The sequence below is a fragment of the Pristiophorus japonicus genome, chromosome 15 (assembly GCF_044704955.1).
Source record: "Pristiophorus japonicus isolate sPriJap1 chromosome 15, sPriJap1.hap1, whole genome shotgun sequence".
Taxonomy (NCBI): domain Eukaryota; kingdom Metazoa; phylum Chordata; class Chondrichthyes; family Pristiophoridae; genus Pristiophorus; species Pristiophorus japonicus.
This window is the reverse complement of record NC_091991.1, coordinates 5,269,307-5,289,038: the sequence shown is the minus strand read 5'-3', so window position 1 is coordinate 5,289,038 and position 19,732 is coordinate 5,269,307. Positions and strand designations below refer to the sequence as shown.

Genomic DNA, 19,732 nt, shown 5'->3' with positions numbered 1-19,732 from the left:
GGGCAATTGATGGGGGAGAAGAATTCTTCCCGGAGGTGGCAGCCAGTGGCGACAGCTTAAGTGCAGTGTTGTTCCAGGAGCGAAATGGCCAGTTGAGACCAATGGTGTACTCCTCCTCGGTCCTCACGGAGGTAGAAAAGGGATATTCCAATTGTGAGAGGCACTTGCTTGCCACTCACTGGGCAGTAAAGAGAGCTCAGATCTTTACTGGAGTATCCCCCATTACACTCCTCACCCATCATACCCCGACGCAGATGCTGTTGGACGGGAGGATTAAAGACGGGACAGTGAGCAGTGGATCACTCACTGGACCCTCCTCCTCTCCCAAATGGCATTAAAAGTCAAGAGTCTCTGCGAGCCCAGGCTCGCAGCAAATCTAATCTATCCAGGGCAGCCGCATAGATACTCTGTGGAGGGGGTATGGGACATCAACTTTGGATTTCGGGCAGGGATACACCCCACAGGCCGCGAGATCTACGTTGATGGTTCCAGATCAGTGTCCGCGGGTACAAGACTCACGGGCTGCGGAGTTTGGGATCCCAAGGCAGGGATTGCTTTGGCTCTTAAACTCCCATGCACCCTGAGCGCCCAGCAGGCGGAACTCTCGGTGGTGATGTATGTGGTCATACACCCCGAGGAATTCCCTACCCCATACACGATTTGCTCAAACAGCATGTTCACTTGCAATTCATGTACAGAATATCTGCCGATTTGGTCACACCGGGGATACACCTCTGCAGATGGAAAGCTCCTTGTGACCAAACCCCTGCTAGAAAAGATCGTGGCTGCAGTGGAAGAAACCGGGGATGTGTATATCCATAAGGTAAAGGCCCACTCCAAAACTGAGCCACAGGGGGAAGGTAACCAGCAGGCAGACCTGCTAGCAAAGGAAGGTGCTCGTACAGGTCGCCTATGGGATAGTAGCAGCAAGAAGGAAGCCAGGGACACAAGGGAGCATAGGGGTGGCGGTGGCCCCGGACCTTAAAGTAGTCCAGATGCAGGATCCGGTCCTGAAGGCTGCCTTGGCTGCTATCAAAAAGAGGGGAAAGGCTGAGGGGCCCGTACAGTGCTGCAGATATTGCTGTGTGGGAAGGCATGTTGTTTAAAGGGGACAAATGAGTAGTGCCGCCACAACACCGGTGGGAATTCCTTCAGCTGGCCCATGAGGGTCCAGGTGTGGGACACCTCGGGCCGGAGTCTACCTGGGTAGAAAAGGCAGGGTGGTGGCCAGGCCTCCGGGAAGACGTCCGCGATTTCTGTGCGGGCTGTCTGGTTTGCACTGCAAACAACCCGGTCCACCAGAAAAGGAAGGTGTCCATGGAATATGTCAGGCGGGTAGAGGGACTATGGCAGTCGATCCAGATCGACTAAATCGGACCCCTACCGGCCGCCCAGGGAGGTTATAAATACTGCCTCGTCCTGGTGGATGTGTTTTCCAAGTGGGTGGAAGCCTTCCTTTGCCGAACAGCTACCGCAGTGGGAACTGCAAAAATCCTGGTGAGGGAGGTGTTCTCTCGGTGGGGTCCACCTCAAATCGTGGCGTCCGACCGGGGAAGCCACTTCACCAGCCAGGTGACGCAGGCCACCCTAAAGGTGCTGGGGATAAGAGCCAAATGGCATGTCGCCTACAGCCCTCAGTCCTCAGGCCCCGTAGAACGCCTGAACCAGACCCTAAAGGAAAGGCTGCGCAAGGAGACGGGCGACTCACCTAACAAGTGGGTGGAGGTCTTACCGTTGGTCCTCATGGGAATCCGGGCCAGTCAGTCAAAGAGCACAGGGTACTCACCCCATGAGCTGATGACTGGCCGGATTATGAGAACCCTAGTGCATGTGTTGGCTCCGGTCCTCACCGAAGGTCAGCTTCGAGAGATGAACCGGGAGCACTTTGTCAGGAACCTGTTCGAACAGCTTCAACAGATTCACTGGCAGGCGGCCAATAACATGGGTAAACAGCACCATGCCAATCGGCTGCTGCTGGAACCCCGCAGTCACCATGACTGGGAGGTGGGCGACCAGGTGATGGTGAGCAGCTTCGCCCGGGTCGGGGTATTTGAACCACTGTATATGGGACCATACAGCATAGTCGACAAGGCTAGCCCTATGGTCTATGCGGTTCGATTGCCTCGCCGAGTGAAGTGGTATCACATTAACCAGTGTAAGTTGTTTGACCCCAAAAGGGGCAACAAACAGAGGGGACGAGCAAGGGAAGGGAACCAGGCACTGGAGGAAGAACAGGCCCTGGTGGCTGTGGAGGCTCCGGAGGAGGCAGCAGGCCCGAAGCTCTACAGCCGGGGATGGTTCACTGCTCCAGTAGGGCTATCCCACCACTGGGTAGGGATTCCTAGCCCACTAACAGAAGTGGGGAGAAAGGCTTTACCACTAGCAAGGTCCAAAGGGAAGCTGAACCTCCCTTGGTGGATTAGCTGGGGTTAGCCGAAGAGGTGGAGGAGATAGCATTGCAGCCCATAACGTGGGACTCTGCACCGACTGTAAGAAGGAGTGCTAGAGTGCCACGGCCCAGGGCGCCGTGGTCCCCCGTTTACTGAGCTCCCCGCCCCAGACGAGAAGGGGAAAGACAACAGGAAGGGTGCTCTGTTGCGCCAGCAAGGGTCTCCCACCGATTATCTGGGGCTCGGAAGGGCCTCGGAGGGCAGCACCAGACCCATTAAGGGGGACTATACAAGCCCCTCAGCGGAGGGCATCCTGGTCCCCAGAATACGGTCAGCCGAGTGGTCGACGATGGCTGTACAGTGACAGGATGTAGCCTGGCCACCCGGGGACGGTGGCGGTGTATATATTTTCCCTTCCTGTTTTGTTACTTTGTGTTGTGTGCAAATGTGGTTAGGTAAGACAGTGACGGTTGGGTACAGCATTTTTTTTGTGTTTGGAACATGTTACGTGGGCCGGGCCTGGAGAGGTCTCTCAAGGCAAGGCCATGTTCTTCTTGCCTTTCAGATGTCAACACCTCCCTACTGGACGTTAGTGATGCTGGTATCGCTAAGGATCTGCACCGGGCACCGAGGGGACACCGAGGACTCCCTGGTTTTCGGATGCTCCGGGGGCAGAGCGCCGACAGTGACCACAGGAGAAGGGACACCGGTGGCGGATGGCCGGGTCACCTACTCCCACGAGGGGAGATGGCCTGGGTGGTTGGGATCGAACTCCACCAAGTACTCTAACCACGAGGGCTTCACCTACGGAGAGGCGTCCATCCCCTGCCCGGAGATCACTGTGGCCACTTCCAGAGTGAGAGTGACAGAAGGCAGGAAGGTATGCCTAACTTGCCAAGGGGACATACCTCTGGGATGGTGGTGGTGGCTCAGAAAGCTCAAGAGGGACGTGGGAGACCGACACTTGGACTGGGAGCGTCTGGATAATGATACCTACCGAACCATCACGGGGTCATCTGGCGGGGTTACGGTGTGCTGGGAGAAATGGTGGGCGTACGACCAAGGAATTTATTTGTGTATGTGGGGATCCACTCGCGTGTGTTCAGAGGGGGTCTCCATTGCTTTCTATAGGTGGTGGCAGGATGTCGGGGATGGGGTGGCATGGGATCGCAGCGGGAGGCATGTGTGGCCCCCAATCCCCGGGTACCAGTAAATGCCACCGAACTTGTAGTTCAGGAAAGGAAACCCCCACCCACGGCCAAGCCCACCGTCCCACACGGGTGCCCAACAACAACCAGGGGGCCGGGGAATGGTTTAGTGTTAGTCCCCACCGAGAAACTACTTTATCAGGGGGTACACTACGCGGTGGCATCAGCGGTGCTAAATCTGACAGAAGTCCGCCTACCTACGTGGTGTCCCCAGGAAGCCGAGCTGTTGTATCAGGCTCTGCTGTGTGAGATGTTCATTTGGAAAGAGGTGATGTGATAGGCCCAAGTCAGCATGGATTTGTGAAAGGGAAATCATGCTTGACAAATCTTCTGGAATTTTTTGAGGATGTTTCCAGTAGAGTGGACAAGGGAGAACCAGTTGATGTGGGAAATTTGGACTTTCAGAAGGCTTTCGACAAGGTCCCACACAAGAGATTAATGTGCAAAGTTAAAGCACATGGGATTGGGGGTAGTGTGCTGACATGGATTGAGAACTGGTTGTCAGACAGGAAGCAAAGAGTAGGAGTAAATGGGGACTTTTCAGAATGGCAGGCAGTGACTAGTGGGGTACCGCAAGGTTCTGTGCTGGGGCCCCAGCTGTTTACACTGTACATTAATGATTTAGACGAGGGGATTAAATGTAGTATCTCCAAATTTGCGGATGACACTAAGTTGGGTGGCAGTGTGAGCTGCGAGGAGGATGCTATGAGGCTGCAGAGTGACTTGGATAGGTTAGGTGAGTGGGTAAATGCATGGCAGATGAAGTATAATGTGGATAAATGTGAGGTTATCCACTTTGGTGGTAAAAACAGAGAGACAGACTATTATCTGAATGGTGACAGATTAGGAAAAGGGGAGGTGCAACGAGACCTGGGTGACATGGTACATCAGTCATTGAAGATTGGCATGCAGGTACAGCAGGCGGTTAAGAAAGCAAATGGCATGTTGGCCTTCATAGCGAGGGGATTTGAGTACAGGGGCAGGGAGGTGTTGCTACAGTTGTACAGGGCCTTGGTGAGGCCACACCTGGAGTATTGTGTACAGTTTTGGTCTCCTAACTTGAGGAAGGACATTCTTGCTATTGAGGGAGTGCAGCGAAGGTTCACCAGACTGATTCCCGGGATGGCGGGACTGACCTATCAAGAAAGACTGGATCAACTGGGCTTGTATTCACTGGAGTTCAGAAGAATGAGAGGGGACCTCATAGAAATGTTTAAAATTCTGATGGGTTCAGACAGGTTAGATGCAGGAAGAATGTTCCCAATGTTGGGGAAGTCCAGAACCAGGGGTCACAGTCTAAGGATAAGAGGTAAGCCATTTAGGACCGAGATGAGAAACTTCTTCACCCAGAGAGTGGTGAACCTGTGGAATTCTCTACCACAGAAAGTTGTTGAGGCCAATTCACTAAATATATTCAAAAAGGAGTTAGATGAAGTCCTTACTACTAGGGGGATCAAGGGATATGGCGAGAAAGCAGGAATAGGGTACTGAAGTTGCATGTTCAGCCATGAACTCATTGAATGCTAGAAGGGCCGAATGGCCTACTCCTGCACCTATTTTCTATGTTTCTTATGTAGCTGAACAGTCCAATATGAGAACAACAGTCTCTGTCACAGGTGGGACAGATGGTGGTTGAAGGGAAGGGATGGGTGGGACTGGTTTGCCGTACGCTCCTTCCGCTGCCTGCGCTTGATTTCTGCATGCTCTCGGCGACGAGACTCGAGGTGCTCAGCACCCTCCCGGATGTGCTTCCTTCACTTAGGGCAGTCTTTGGCCAGGGTCTCCCAGGTGTCAGTGGGGATGCTGCACTTTACCAGGGAGGCTTTGAGGGTGTCCTTGTAACGTTTCCGCTGCCCACCTTTGGCTCGTTTGCCGTGAAGGAGTTCCGAGTAGAGCACTTGCTTTGGGAGTCTCGTGTCTGGCATGTGAACTATGTGGCCTGCCCAGCGGAGCTGATCAAGTATGGTCAGTGCTTCGATGCTGGGGATGTTGGCCTGGTCGAGGATGCTAATGTTGGTGCGTCTGTCCTCCAGGGGATTTGTAGGATCTTGCGGAGCTATTTCTGCAGCGACTTGAGGTGTCTACTGTGCATGCTCCATGTTTCTGAGCCATACAGGAGGGCAGGTATTACTACAGCCCTGTAGACCATGAGCTTGGTGGCCGTCTTGAGGGCCTGGTCTTCAAACACTCTTTTCCTCAGGCTGCCGACGGCTGCACTGGCGCACTGGAGGCGGTGTTGGATCTCGTCGTCAATGCCTGCACGTTGATAGGAGGCTCCGGAGTTATGGGAAGTGGTCCACATTGTCCAGGGCCGTGCCGTGGATCTTGATGACAGTGCTGTGCAGTAAGGACAGGCTGGTGGAGGACCTTTGTCTTGCTGATGCTTAGCGTAAGGTCCATGCTCTCGTACGCCTCAGTAAATATGTCGACTTTGTCCTGGAGTTTAGCCTCTGTATGTGCGCAGACGCGTCTGTGTACTGTAGCTCGACGACAGAGGTTGGGGTGGTCTTGGATCTGGCCTGGAGACTGCGTAAGTTGAACAGCTTCCCACTGGTTCTGTAGTTTAGTTCCACTCCAGCGGGGAGTTTGCTGGGCGCAAATTGCCTGCCGTGTTTCGCATATTACAATAGTGTCTACACTTCAAAAGTACTTCGTTGGCTCTAAAGTGCATTGGGACGTCCGGTGGTCATGAAAGTTGCTGCATTAATGCAAGTGTTATGTCTGTAATGCACCTATGAATGACTCCATGTGTTGTACTCAAACTGAAGTGACTTTGGTCCTTTATTCGTAACTCCAGAGTGAGCCACAAGCATGGTGGGTAGCCTTTTATACTGGGCCCTGCACACCTATGCAGGTGATCCTCAGGTCTCCCATCGCAGTGCCCTCTGGTGGACAGCCTCTGCCACAGGGGCAGGAAACCCCGGTCTCCACCAGTTGCATCCACTCCCAAAGCAAACGCTCTACTCGGAACTCCTGCACGGCGGAGTGGGTGGGACTGGTTTGCCGCACGCTCTTTCCGTTGCCTGCGTTTGATTTCTGCACGCTCTCGGCGACGAGACTCAAGGTGCTTAGCGCCCTCCCAAATGCGCTTCCTCCACTTCGGGCGGTCTTTGCCAGGGACTCCCAGGCATCAGTGGGGCTTTTGCACTTTATCAGGGCGGCTTTGAGGGTGTCTTTGTAACGTTTCCTCTGCCCACCTTTGGCTCGTTTGCCGTGAAGGAGTTCCAAGTAGAGCACTTGCTTTGGGAGTCTTATGTCTGGCATGCGAACAATGTGGCCTGCCCAACGGAGCTGATCAAGTGTGGTCAGTGCTTCAATGCTGGGGATGTTGGCCTGGTGGAGGACCCTAATGTTGGTGCGTATGTCCTCCCAGGGGATTTGTAGGATCTTGCAGAGACATTGTTGGTGGTATTTCTCCAGCGCCTTGAGATGTCTACTGTACATAGTCCATGTTTCTGAGTGATAGAGAATTCAAACAGGCTCATTTTGACAGACTGTGAAAATTCACAGACCCCCAAGTCAAGGCTGCTACATGCAGTTCGGCATGTTGCATTAACTCATCAATCAACTTGACATTTTCGGACCTTGGGTAGCGAGCCAATTAAAACGTTAAAAGACTTTCAATTGAGCCAATCAGGTCAAAGAAGGCGAGTTCTTTTCTGTAAATTGATCCAGGCATAAATACAGCCATTTTGACCATGTGGTACAGCAGGCGGTTAAGAAAGCAAATGGCATGTTAGCCTTCATAGCGAGGGGATTTGAGTACAGGGGCAGGGAGGTGTTGCTACAGTTGTACAGGGCCTTGGTGAGGCCACACCTGGAGTATTGTGTACAGTTTTGGTCTCCTAACCTGAGGAAGGACATTCTTGTTATTGAGGGCGTGCAGCGAAGGTTCACCAGACTGATTCCCGGGATGGCGGGACTTACCTATCAAGAAAGACTGGATCAACTGGGCTTGTATTCACTGGAGTTCAGAAGAATGAGAGGGGACCTCATAGAAACGTTTAAAATTCTGACGGGGTTAGACAGGTTAGATGCAGGAAGAATGTTCCCAATGTTGGGGAAGTCCAGAACCAGGGGACACAGTCTAAGGATAAGGGGGAAGCCATTTTGGACCGAGATGAGGAGGAATTTCTTCACCCAGAGAGTGGTGAACCTGTGGAATTCTCTACCACAGAAAGTTGTTGAGGCCAATTCACTAAATATATTCAAAAAGGAGTTAGATGAAGTCCTTACTACTAGGGGAATCAAGGGGTATGGTGAGAAAGCAGGAATGGGGTACTGAAGTTGCATGTTCAGCCATGAACTCATTGAATGGCGGTGCAGGCTAGAAGGGCCGAATGGCCTACTCCTGCACCTATTTTCTATGTTTCTATGTTTCTATGTTCCGGAAGTTCTACGAATTGGACTTCGGGGATGTCAGTGTGACAGACCTGTATAAACAGTGGGATAGGGCCGAACCCGGCAGGCAGAGGCGAGGGACTTTAAATGACATTTTCACAGGGTTTAACACCGGGGCGTCTGCCATAAACAGTTTGGATAACGTGCAGCTGGCCCTCCAGATAAATGGGTTAAAGAATCAGCTGCGCAAAATCCTGGGGGACGAGAATACCGTAGTGGGATCCGCCCTCCACGAAGAGGTGGCAATGACGGTTCACTTGAAGGAGATTATTTCTCAATTGGAAGCACAGGCCAGGGCTGTAAACGCTTTGATTCGGGAGGATAGAAACGCCTCCGATCAAGCCGCCCAAAATGAGGTGTGCGTGCTCTATGGGGCCTGATTGCTGGGAGAGGGACGGAGTAACCTCGAGGATCTGAGACAGGGGACCAACACTTAGCAGCACTGCACCCTTATGATAATGTTTTGAGTCCTTGCCAACTTCGTGTAGCGTCGGAAGCCTATCCGGTAACGGTGGACTGTGGAAAGTCAAACCATACCACCATGGGTGTGGTGGTCAGGATGCCTGTGATGGGGGCGTTCCCATGACCAGCACCCCTGTACCGAGTGGAGATTGTGGGAGTCATTCGTGGAGGGGTGCATGTTCGATTCCAAGAGGTCCCACCTTATGTCACAATGTGGGAGCACACTGTGACAGGTACAAACCTCGAGGGTTGTCGGAGCAGGGGAGCACAGGTAATCCTGTGCCCCCAGCACTTGAACGCTTTTGCAAGGCCACAGTGTGGGTTCAGCCCTGCTGGGGCAGAGCCTATCAATTGCACAATGGAGGTAATGGCCCCTAACCACATGCCTCCACAGGTAGCATATGTAGGTGGTGGGACATATTGTGTCACCACAAGTGCCTAACAGTATGAACACGACCGGGAAGGTGGTGTCCAACACCGTACAGCAGCTTTTGCTTTAAACCCAGGGCAGAGGTTCAAGTGGCACACATCAGAATCACACCCATACCAGAACCTTCCACGATTCACCTCACGGTACAAAACAACCTCAGCCACCTACAACAATATGTCGCCCATTTTGGCTATCCCATTGCCCCGCTACCTGAGAAACTTACAGCCCTTCTCCAGGCAGTGGATTTGTCTCAAAAACATTTATACACCACGGAGCGGAAAACTGAATTCTAGCGGGGGAGATTGCCCAGATTAAACCCCCAGCATGGTGGGATTTGGGAATACGGGCAGACATACCTGCGTGGATCCGGGTGGGATCGCACACCTTGGTGATTGGCCAACTCCTGATTGTAGCATATCTGCTAGCTACAAGCTGTAAGCTCAGGAGAAAAAGGAAAATAAATCAGTTCCTAAGGCTACTACACAAAGAGGAGAGCCGTTGCTAAACACTCAAGGCGTGTAAACAAAGCTTGACCGCAACACTCAGGCTGTTTGTTATTCCAAGGGATGACCGTGTTTTCATACATGGCCCCTGGGGAGTTTACAGGGCAGGTTTGTTTGTTTTGCGGTTAAGACTGAAACGACAATGTCTGGGGCAGCTAGAATGAGACTCAATGGACAAATACTGCTGTAATCTTAGGCACATGTATATATTGCTGTTGTAAATATTGTAACCTGTTGGATTCTGTGGTCCGCACTGTGTTAAACAGGGATTACGATGTATATGGACTGGGACAAGTTTAGAGTTAAACTGGGGAAAGTTGGGCAATTTGGGAGACCAAGGGTTTTCTCACCACCCTGAACTTTGACACACTCGAGTGGTGTCTAACTGTGTCAGTAGGGGAGGACGAAAACCCCTCATTTTACCCAGAAGGAAAAGAGCTGTGGGATCTGTCTGTGCTGCAGCAGGCCAGTATCCTGGAAGGAACAGGGAACCCAGAACCAGACGTGGATTGAAACCGAGACAGATTGGCCTTGGCAGGGCAGTGATTGGACGGGGGAGGACACCGGAGGGCCAATGGTGGGACAGAGTCAGCCCGAAGCAAGGGACTCCAAGCCAATGGGAGTGCCCTTGCTCGAAAACTCGGGACTGACTCATCACCGATACCGGGTTATTGTCTCCCCCACGTTTACACTATGGAGGGATATTATGCAGGCCTTAAGAAAACTCGGGAACCCAAAACAAACCGAGGGCCTACACAATGGCTACAGGAGGCCCACACCCTGCCAACCCAATTAACACTTACTCAACCCTTGATTAGGTTAACATCAGGGATGGCCAGTGGAAAGCCCCACGCGAAATCCAACACTGCTACATTTTTCAAAAATCACAAGCCCACCAATGGGAAGGATTTATTTCAGCACGGAAGTCTGGCTGGATAACAGGATATAAGAAGGGGTTTCTGCCCCAACAAGTTTTATTCTCGTGTTCCAGCAAGCAGTCAGCCTTTCGACACAGAAGGAAGACCAGTGTCCGAAGACACCGAAGGCAGAAGAAGCAAACCACCATCCCGAGACGGCATCAGTTCAGCCTCCTTTCGCTACTGGAGACTGAACCTTTTCTTTTTCCACAAGGATCTTCCCCTGAGAGCTGGACTCAGGTAGATCCACAGCAACAACAAGACGCAACAACAACCAAGTTTCCAAGAAAATCACAACCGAAAAAGTAACTTCAAGATCCTAAAGATAGCAAAAAGAGAACCCCGAAACCGTGTTTTGACCTGGAAAGACTGTAAAGGCTGTGGTGAGTATAATCTCTGCTCCCCAGAACTCCCATCTGAGTTAAGTCAGGAAGGTGGGAGGTTAGGCATTGCACTGCTGTAAAACTTGTGTAAAAATTTTCGTTGTGTCCATTTAGTGGCATTTAGGGGGATTGTTTTGTTGGTGTATTGCTGTTTGTTGAGATACACCTTGTCAAATAAATTGGAAGCTTAAAGTTCCTCTTGGAATCGCCTCGTCTCAGTTCTGTTGTATTACATCTCCTGATCGTGAGTCTTGTGTCAGAACAGTGTAAGGGAAGCTAGGAGCGCCTCGAAAACGCTCAACTGTGCCACAGGCTAGGGAAGAAAGGGTTAGGAGTGTTTGACACTCACAGGTGCCTCACAGGCTAGTCATAAGCTGTGGGCACAACACTCCCCAGACCCTCTTACAGGACGTGGCGAGTTTTGTCACCGACCTGAGACACCTTGCGGGAACTTGCGAATTTGCTGGATTTTTGGAGGAAATGCTGCGGGTCCTTTTGTGCTTGGCATCGGCCACGAGGTCATTCTTCGCAAGCTGCTGTCCGCCGAATCCCTAGACCTGAGCAAGGCCATCATGATTGTCATGTATTCAACCAGCATTGTAACCCATGTATAATCTGACCTAAGTTGTACACTGTGAGAACAATGACCACTGGGTGGGAGACATTCCTAACCTGGACCTTCAGGTATAAAAGGGGAAGCTCCACCCACCTTCATCACTTGAGTACTAAAGAATAAAGGACAGGTCACAGACTGACCTTCTCTCAAGCATGGGCCTCGTGTGCATTTATACTGTATAGTAAGGACGTATCAATGGCAACGAGAAACTGGGATTTAAACCACGCGAGCATGGCCACTAGCAGAACAGACGAGAGGTACTGTGTTAAGGAATGGTTGGGACAGAGATTCAACATTGTTAAAGCAGCACACAGTTCTCCAGGCAGACAAGGGCAGTCGGGCATGCCCCAACATGTAGTCAAACCCAGAGGGGGAGTTAGACAGAGACAATGGCAAGTTGAACGGCGATTCACGCCATTGCAAGGGACAATGCGGCCAGTAATGGGGCCATCAACACCTGTTAATGGCGCACTCAAGGACAGTCACAGGGGCAGTCAGGGACGATCGACTGGCAAAGGACCTTTTGTTTCAAACAGCAGCTCATGTTGGAGGTGTGCAGGCACACACTCAGCCGGAGTTTGCAGAGATGAGCAAAATACCTGCAGAAATTGCAGAAATGAACGCTGGGGGAAATCGCTGGAAGCTGAAGCTCAGCGAGTTTATGTGGAGCACGTATACAGTTCATACACCAGGACGCCACCGATAATGATGAAAGTGCTCCTCAATGGCATCCCAGTATCAATGGAGCTAGATACGGTGGCCAGCCAGTCCCTGATGGGTATCAAACAGTTCGAAAAGTTGTGGGCGTCCAAGGCCAGGAGGCCAAAATTATCGCCGATTGACGCACAGCTACAGTCTTACACAAAGCAGATCATTCCGGTGCTAGGCAGTGCCACGGTCGTCGTGACCCACAAAGATTCGGAGAACAGGTTGCCACTCTGGATTGTCCCAGGGGACGGTCCCGCACTACTTGGGAGGAGTTGGCTTGCTGTCATGAACTGGAAATGGGGCATTGTCAATGTAATTTCCTCTGTGGAGCGAGTATCATGCTCACAGATCCTGGACAAATTTGACTCATTATTTCAACCCGGCATCGGCATTTTCATTGGGGCATGGTCCGCCAAGCCTTGGTCACGCATCCATGTGGACTACGCAGGTCCTTTCATGGGAAAAATGTTTTTGGTTGTAGTAGACGCCTACTCCAAATGGATCGAGTGTGACATTTTAAATTCAAGCACATCGTCTGCCACGGTAGAAAGTCTACGGGCAATGTTCGCCGCCCACGGTCTACCGGATATCTTGGTCAGCGACAATGACCCGTGCTTCACAAGCACTGAATTCCAGGACTTCATGGCGGGCAATGGAATTAACCATGTCAGAACGGCACCGTTCAAGCCGGCCTCAAACGGCCAGGCAGAACAAGCAGTGCAGATAATCAAACAGGGAATGCTCAGAATCCAAGGGGATTCCCTACAAAGGCGCTTATCACGACTCCTGTTGGCCTATAGATCCTGACCACACTCGCTCACAGGGGTTCCACCCGCAGAGCTGCTAATGAAAAGGACGCTCAAAACCCGGCTATCCCTTATACGCCCCACCATGAAAGAAATTGTTGAGAGCAGGCGCCAGCCACAATATGACTACCATGACAGGAATGCGAGGGCGCGATATATTGATGTAAATGATCCTGTTTTTGTCCTCAACTACGCTGCAGGGCCCAAATGGCTCGCAGGCACTGTGATTGCCAAAGAGGGAAATAGGATTCTGGTAGTTAAACTTACCAATGGACAAATCTGCTGCAAACACGTGGATCAAACAAAAAGGAGGTTCAGCAACCCCATAGAAGAAGCAGAGGAAGAACACGATGTAGAGTTCACTCCAACACAGGTGACCGCACACCGGAACCAAAGGGAGGAGAGCCCAATCACTGTGGGCAGTCTGGATAGGCCTGAGGCACTGCAAACAGCAGACACTCAGGCCAGCGCCCAACAACTGGAGCCCCAACTCAGGCGCTCTACAAGAGAGCGTAAACCACCAGAGAGACTCAACCTGTGATCCCAATAAGACTTGGGGGGGGGGGGAGGGGGAGGTGATGTCATGTATTCAACCAGCATTGTAACCCATGTATAATCTGACCTAAGTTGTACACCGTGAGAACACTGACCACTAAGTGGGAGACACTCCTAACCTGGACCTTCAGGTATAAAAGGGGAAGCTCCACCCACCTTCATCACTTGAGTGCTAAGGAATAAAGGACAGGTCACAGACTGACCTCTCAAGCATGGGCCTCGTGTACATTTATACTGTGTAGTAAGGACGTATCAATGTTAGCCAAGGCATTCATATCCACGAGCGATAATATCAGACAGATATCTTCCCAGCATTGAAGCTCACCGGCAAGTGCTGTGCATAAAATAACATCGCTAGCAGGCAGAACTGCATATGGCAGGGCCTACACGTCTGCAGTTGCAAGACCTAGGATGACTCAGAGTCCGCCATCAGGTGTGAATGCAAATTCATTAGCACCATGTTGGCGCTGCGGGGGTAATCACCGAGCCCATCAATGTCGATTCAAGCACTACGTGTGCAAAGGCTGTGAAACAATGGGGCACGTCCATTGCGAGAGGGATGGAGTACAAAAGCAGGCAGGTCCTGCTGCAACTGTATAGGGTATTGGTGAGGCCGCACCTGGAGTACTGCGTGCAGTTTTGGTCACCTTACTTAAGGAAGGATATACTAGCCTTGGAGGGGGTACAGAGACGATTCACTAGGCTGATTCCGGAGATGAGGGGGTTACCTTATGATGATAGATTGAGTAGACTGGATCTTTACTCGTTGGAGTTCAGAAAGATGAGGGGTGATCTTATAGAAACATTTAAAATAATGAAAGGGATAGACAAGATAGAGTCAGAGAGGTTGTTTCCACTGGTTGGGGAGACTAGAACTAGGGGGCACAGCCTCAAAATACGGGGGAGATAATTTAAAACCGAGTTGAGAAGGAATTTCTTCTCCCAGAGGGTTGTGAATCTGTGGAATTCTCTGCCAAAGGAAGCAGTTGAGGCTAGCTCATTGAATGTATTCAAATCACAGATAGATAGATTTTTAACCAATAAGGGAATTAAGGGTTATGGGGAGCGGGCGGGTAAGTGGAGCTGAGTCCACGGCCAGATCAGCCATGATCTTTTTGAATGGCAGAGCAGGCACGAGGGGCTAGATGGCCTACTCCTGTTCCTAATTCTTATGTTCTTATGTTCTTATGTCCAGCGAATGTGCAAGAGTGCTGCAACTCACCACATGGCAGAGTCAGCAGAGGATGATCGATCAGGCATGGATCACGCAGAACAAACAAGAGAGGCAACTCAACCTGAGGCAGAAGTGCATAGGGTACACACCTTTACCACCAAGAGCCCTCCTATCATGCTGAAAGTCAAATTGAACGGCATTCTGGTATCAATGGAGTTGGACACGGGGGCGAGTCAGTCAATTATGAGCCAGAAGGCTTTGAGAAACTGTGGGGCAACAAGACACAAAGGCCCAAACTGAGCCCGGTTCAGACAAAGCTGCGCACCTACACCAAAGAGCTCATACCAGTCAATGGCAGTGAGGCAGTTAAGGTATTGTATGATGGAGCTGTGCATGATTTATCACTGTGGATTGTATCAGGCGATGGCCCAACGCTATTCGACAGAAGCTGGCTGGGAAAGATTCGATGGAACTGGGACGACATCAAAGCACTATCTTCAGTGGATGATGCCTCATGCGCCGAAGTGCTGAGCAAGTTTCCGTCGCTATTTGAACCAGGCATCGGCAACTTCACCGGCGCCAAGATGCAGATCCATCTAGTCCCCAATGCAAGGCCCGTTCATCACAAGGCTCGAGCGGTTCCATATATGATGAGGGAGAAAGTCGAGATCTTACGAGCGGGAATCATATCGCCAGTTGAGTTCAACGAGTGGGCCAGTCCGATTGTTCCGGTGTTGAAAAGCGATGGCACGTTCAGAATCTGCGGAGACTGCAAGGTAACGATCAACCGAGTCTCGTTACAAGACCAGTACCCGCTACCCAAGGCGGATGACCTGTTCGCAACGTTAGCTGGGGGGAAGTCGTTCACCAAGTTGAACCTAACCTCCACCTACATGAAACAGGAGTTGGCTGAATCTTCGAAAAGGTTGACGTGCATCAACATGCACAGAAGGATTGTTTATATACCACAGGTGCCCTTTTGGGATTCACTCGGCTACTGCCATCTTCCAGAGGAACATGGAGAGTTTGCTGAAATCGGTTCCGGGCACGGTTGTGTTTCAAGACGAAATCCTGATCACTGGTCGTGACACCACCGAACACCTGCACAACCTGGAAGAGATTCTAAGTCGACTAGACAATGTGGGACTCAGGCTGAAACGCTCCAAGTGTGTTTTCCTAGCGCCAGAGGACGAATTTTGGGGGAGAAAGATTGCGGCAGATGGCATCAGACCCATGGACTCAAAGATAGAGGCTATCAAGAATGCACCCAGACCACAGAATGTGACGGAGCTGCGTTCGTTCCTGGGACTCCTCAACTATTTTGGGAACTTTCCACCCGGGTTAAGCACTTTGCTGCAACCGTTTCACATGTTGCTACACAAGGGTGATGACTGGGTTTGGGATAAATCTCAAGAGACAGCCTTGAGAAGGCCAGAAACCTACTTTGTTCTAATAAGTTACTTGTACTGTATGACCCTTATAAACGATTGTGCTAGCTTGTGATGCATCTTCATATGGGGTCAGCAAGCCAATGTATTGGGCAAACTTCAACCGGTTGCATACGTGTCTAAAAGCCTGTCTAAGGCTGAAAGAGCCTACAGTATGGTCGAGAAAGAGGCATTAGCATGTGTATATGGGGTTAAGAAAATGCACCAATACCTATTTGGACTTCGGTTTGAGCTTGAAACCGACCACAAACCGCTCATTTTGCTGTTTTCAGAAAGCAAAGGTATAAACACCAATGCTTCGTCCCGCATCCAAAGATGGGCACTAACATTGTTCGCCTATGACTGTTATCTGCCACAGACCAGGCACGGAGAACTGTGCTGATGCCCTCAATCTGCTACCATTGCCCACTACCGGGGTGGAAATGGCGCAGCTCGCAGACTTGCTTCTGGTCATGGATGCTTTTGAGAGCGAGGGGTCACCCGTCACGGCTCGCCAGATCAGGACGTGGACCAGCCAGGATCCTGTGCTATCACTTGTAAAAAGTTGCGTCCTCAATGGGAGCTGGTCGGCTGTTCCCAGGGAAATGCAAGATGAAATTAAGCCGTTTCACCGATGCAAAGATGAAATGTCCATCCAGTTGGATTGTCTCTTATGGGGTAATCGCGTGGTTTTGCAAAAAAAGGCAGGGAAACGTTTATACGCGACCTACACAATACCCACCCAGGCATAGTCACGATGAAGGCTATAGCCAGGTCGCATGTTTGGTGGCCCGGCATTGACTCAGACTTAGCGTCATGTGTACACCAGTGCAACACGTGCTCACAATTGAGCAATGCTCCAAAGGAGGCTCATGGCCCTCCAAACCGTGGTCCAGGATCCACGTAGATTTTGCTGGCCCCTTTCTCGGAAAAATGTTTTTAGTGGTAGTGGACGTTTACTCTAAATGGATTGATTGCATAATCATGTCATCCAGCACATCCACTGCCACCATTGAAAGCCTCCGGGCTATGTTCACCAGCCATGGCTTGCCCGACGTCCTTGTCAGTGACAATGGACCGTGTTTCACCAGCTCGGAATTCAACGAGTTCATGACCCGCAATGGCATTAAGCATGTCAGGTCTGCCCCGTTTAAACCCGCATCCAATGGTCAAGCGGAACGAGCAGTCCAAACCATCAAGCAGAGCTTGAAACGCATGACGGAAGGCTCCTTGCAGACCCGCTTATCTCGGGTTCTGCTCAGCTACCGGATGTGACCCCACTCGCTTACTGGGGTCCCCCTGCAGAATTGTTAATGAAGAGAGCACTCAAAACCAAGCTGTCCCTAGTCCACCCGGATCTAAATGATCATGTGGAAACCCGGCGTTACCGGCAAAACATGTACCACGATCGCGGTCCTAAATGGGTAAATGGGTCGCTAGCACTGTCTTGGCCAAGAAGGGGAATAGTGTGTTTATAGTCAAACTATTGAATGGACAAACGTGCAGAAAGCTTTTGGATCAGACCAAATTGCGGTTCACGGACAACCAGGAACAACCTGAAGAGGACATCACCATCATCGATCCACCAACACACAACCAACTAGCAATCAACCTCGCTGTCAATCAAGAGGATGAACCCACAATTCCCAACAGTCCGGTCAGACCAGCCGCGCTGCAGTGCAGCAATGGTCTGACCAACTCACCCATGCCAGAGTTTGAACTCAGATGATCAACCAGGGAGCGTAGGGCTTGTCTCAACTTGTAAATAATTTGTATTAAAGACTTTGAGGGGGAGTGATGTTATGTATGTAAACATTGTAACTGTGTAAGACTTGCCACCAGAGGGCGCAACTGTTGGAGGCCCAAGGGTCACCTGCACCCCTCGTGCAAGGGAGTATAAAAGGTTGGCTGCCATGCTGCTTAGGCACTCTGGAGTTGTATTAAAGAGACTAAGGTCACGTCAGTTTTAGCTCACAGTACTCAGTCTTGTGGAGTTCTTCCATACTTAACACCGTGTGTAATGCAATTTGCTACCAGAGTATTACAACCTTTCATCAAAAGTCCTGGAGGCAATGACATTTTCTGAACAGTAACCAATCAATTGCTCTAACGGTGCATCGGATTAAAATTGTTAAATTAATAGCTCTTATCTGTTTTTCATAAAAATCAGCACATTAGGACTATTTTACGTCATTTAAAATAAAGGTATTATTAAAAATAAAACAATAAAAATACTTACCTGGGCGAGTAGTTACAGACAAAAACTACTCCATTTTTTTTAATTTCAGAACCTTCAATCCCTTGGGGACAGTCATTGGCTGCACAGCCAAGTTTATAAGTTAATCCCCAGACAAGCTGGAAAAGAATGAGAAGATTACTCAGCATTCTTGAAATGAAGATTAAACCTGCCATATGTATATAAAGTTAGCAAACTAATGTAGTAAATCAGAAGGAACATTTTGCTTTTTAAGAGATTTTAATCTGGCATCATATAAATATTTGCTTCTTCTATATATATATTAGGAACCAATTCATACAGTCGGCGTCCTTACCTGTCCTCAAAATTATTTTGACAAGAGAAAGTTCAGTGAAAGTAAGGAAGCAAACATTTTTGCAATGGGCCAATGCCTGAAGCTTCCTCATTTGTAAGCACCGGAGAGGGCTGGAAGAAAGCAGGCTCATTGCCACTCTTTGGAGAAACAGTGACATTTGTGACCACTTCTTGCAGTCTATTGGTGCAGGGCACAGGCTGAGGTACAACTGGTTGGTGTCATTACAGACCAAATAATCCCAACGAGGTCATGCAAACCCTGTGAAAATGTTCTGTTCAAAGCAATTATGACAGCACTGTTAGCTGCCACTTCAGAAGCTAACAACATCCTCAGAGGCTGTTCCTGGCACCTTGGTGGCACAGAAAGCTCTCAGATTCTGTTTCCATTGGGTTCTGCAGGTTTTTAATTATTTACTGGATAGAAGATGTGTATTGGCATGAGTACCTGTATTTACCATGACTACCCTTGGGAGGTCATTGAGCTCTTCCAGCATTAGATGTAAGTTCTTGGGGTGGTGGAGGTTACATTGACTGCCTCTGCCATCTTCCTCTGTATAGTCTGCACCACTCTCTTATGAATCTTCCTGCCCTCAGTGACCTGACCAACAGTCTTAATCTTCTGCCCCTCACCAATCAACAGGACCTCCACAGACCTGGAAATGAATGAGGGAGTCTTTCCAGCTGCTGAAATCCCCGAAGCTGCTGCATTATCAGAAATATTGTCCGTTATTGTTTTCTGCTCTCCAGATTCATCTGTGCCCTGTTATCATCCACTGGGAAAGTCGTTGCTAGAATCCTCCTCAACTGTCTTGTCCCTGTGGCTGAGAAGCTCCTCCCGGAGTTACAGTGCGGATTTCGTCCACTACGGGGTACAACGGACATGATCTTTAGGGTGCGACAGCTGCAAGAAAAATGCAGGGAACAGCAACAACCCTTGTACATGGCCTTCTTTGACCTTACAAAGGCCTTTGACACTGTCAACCGCGAGGGACTATGGAGCGTCCTGCTCCCATTTCGGCTGCCCCCAAAAGTTTGTCACCATCCGCCGCCTGCTCCACGACAACATGCAAGCCGTGATCCTGACCAACAGATCCATCATAGAACCAATTCACATTCCGACCGTGGTCAAGCACGGTTGCATCATCGCTGCGTCATCACCTTCAATAAATATTTTATGATGAAGTAAATTTGGTGCCATGGA

General features: G+C 50.3%; 1 protein-coding gene across 1 annotated transcript in view; it reads right to left on the bottom strand.

Moving 5' to 3' along the window:
• Positions 1 to 19,732, bottom strand: part of LOC139280577 (GLIPR1-like protein 1) — a 69,667-nt gene that overhangs the window by 10,718 nt on the left and 39,217 nt on the right. Inside the window, exon 3 of the mRNA XM_070900091.1 lies at positions 18,220 to 18,335. Within this exon, the coding sequence (XP_070756192.1) occupies positions 18,220 to 18,335 (116 nt within the window). The remainder of the gene's footprint in view (positions 1 to 18,219; positions 18,336 to 19,732) is intronic.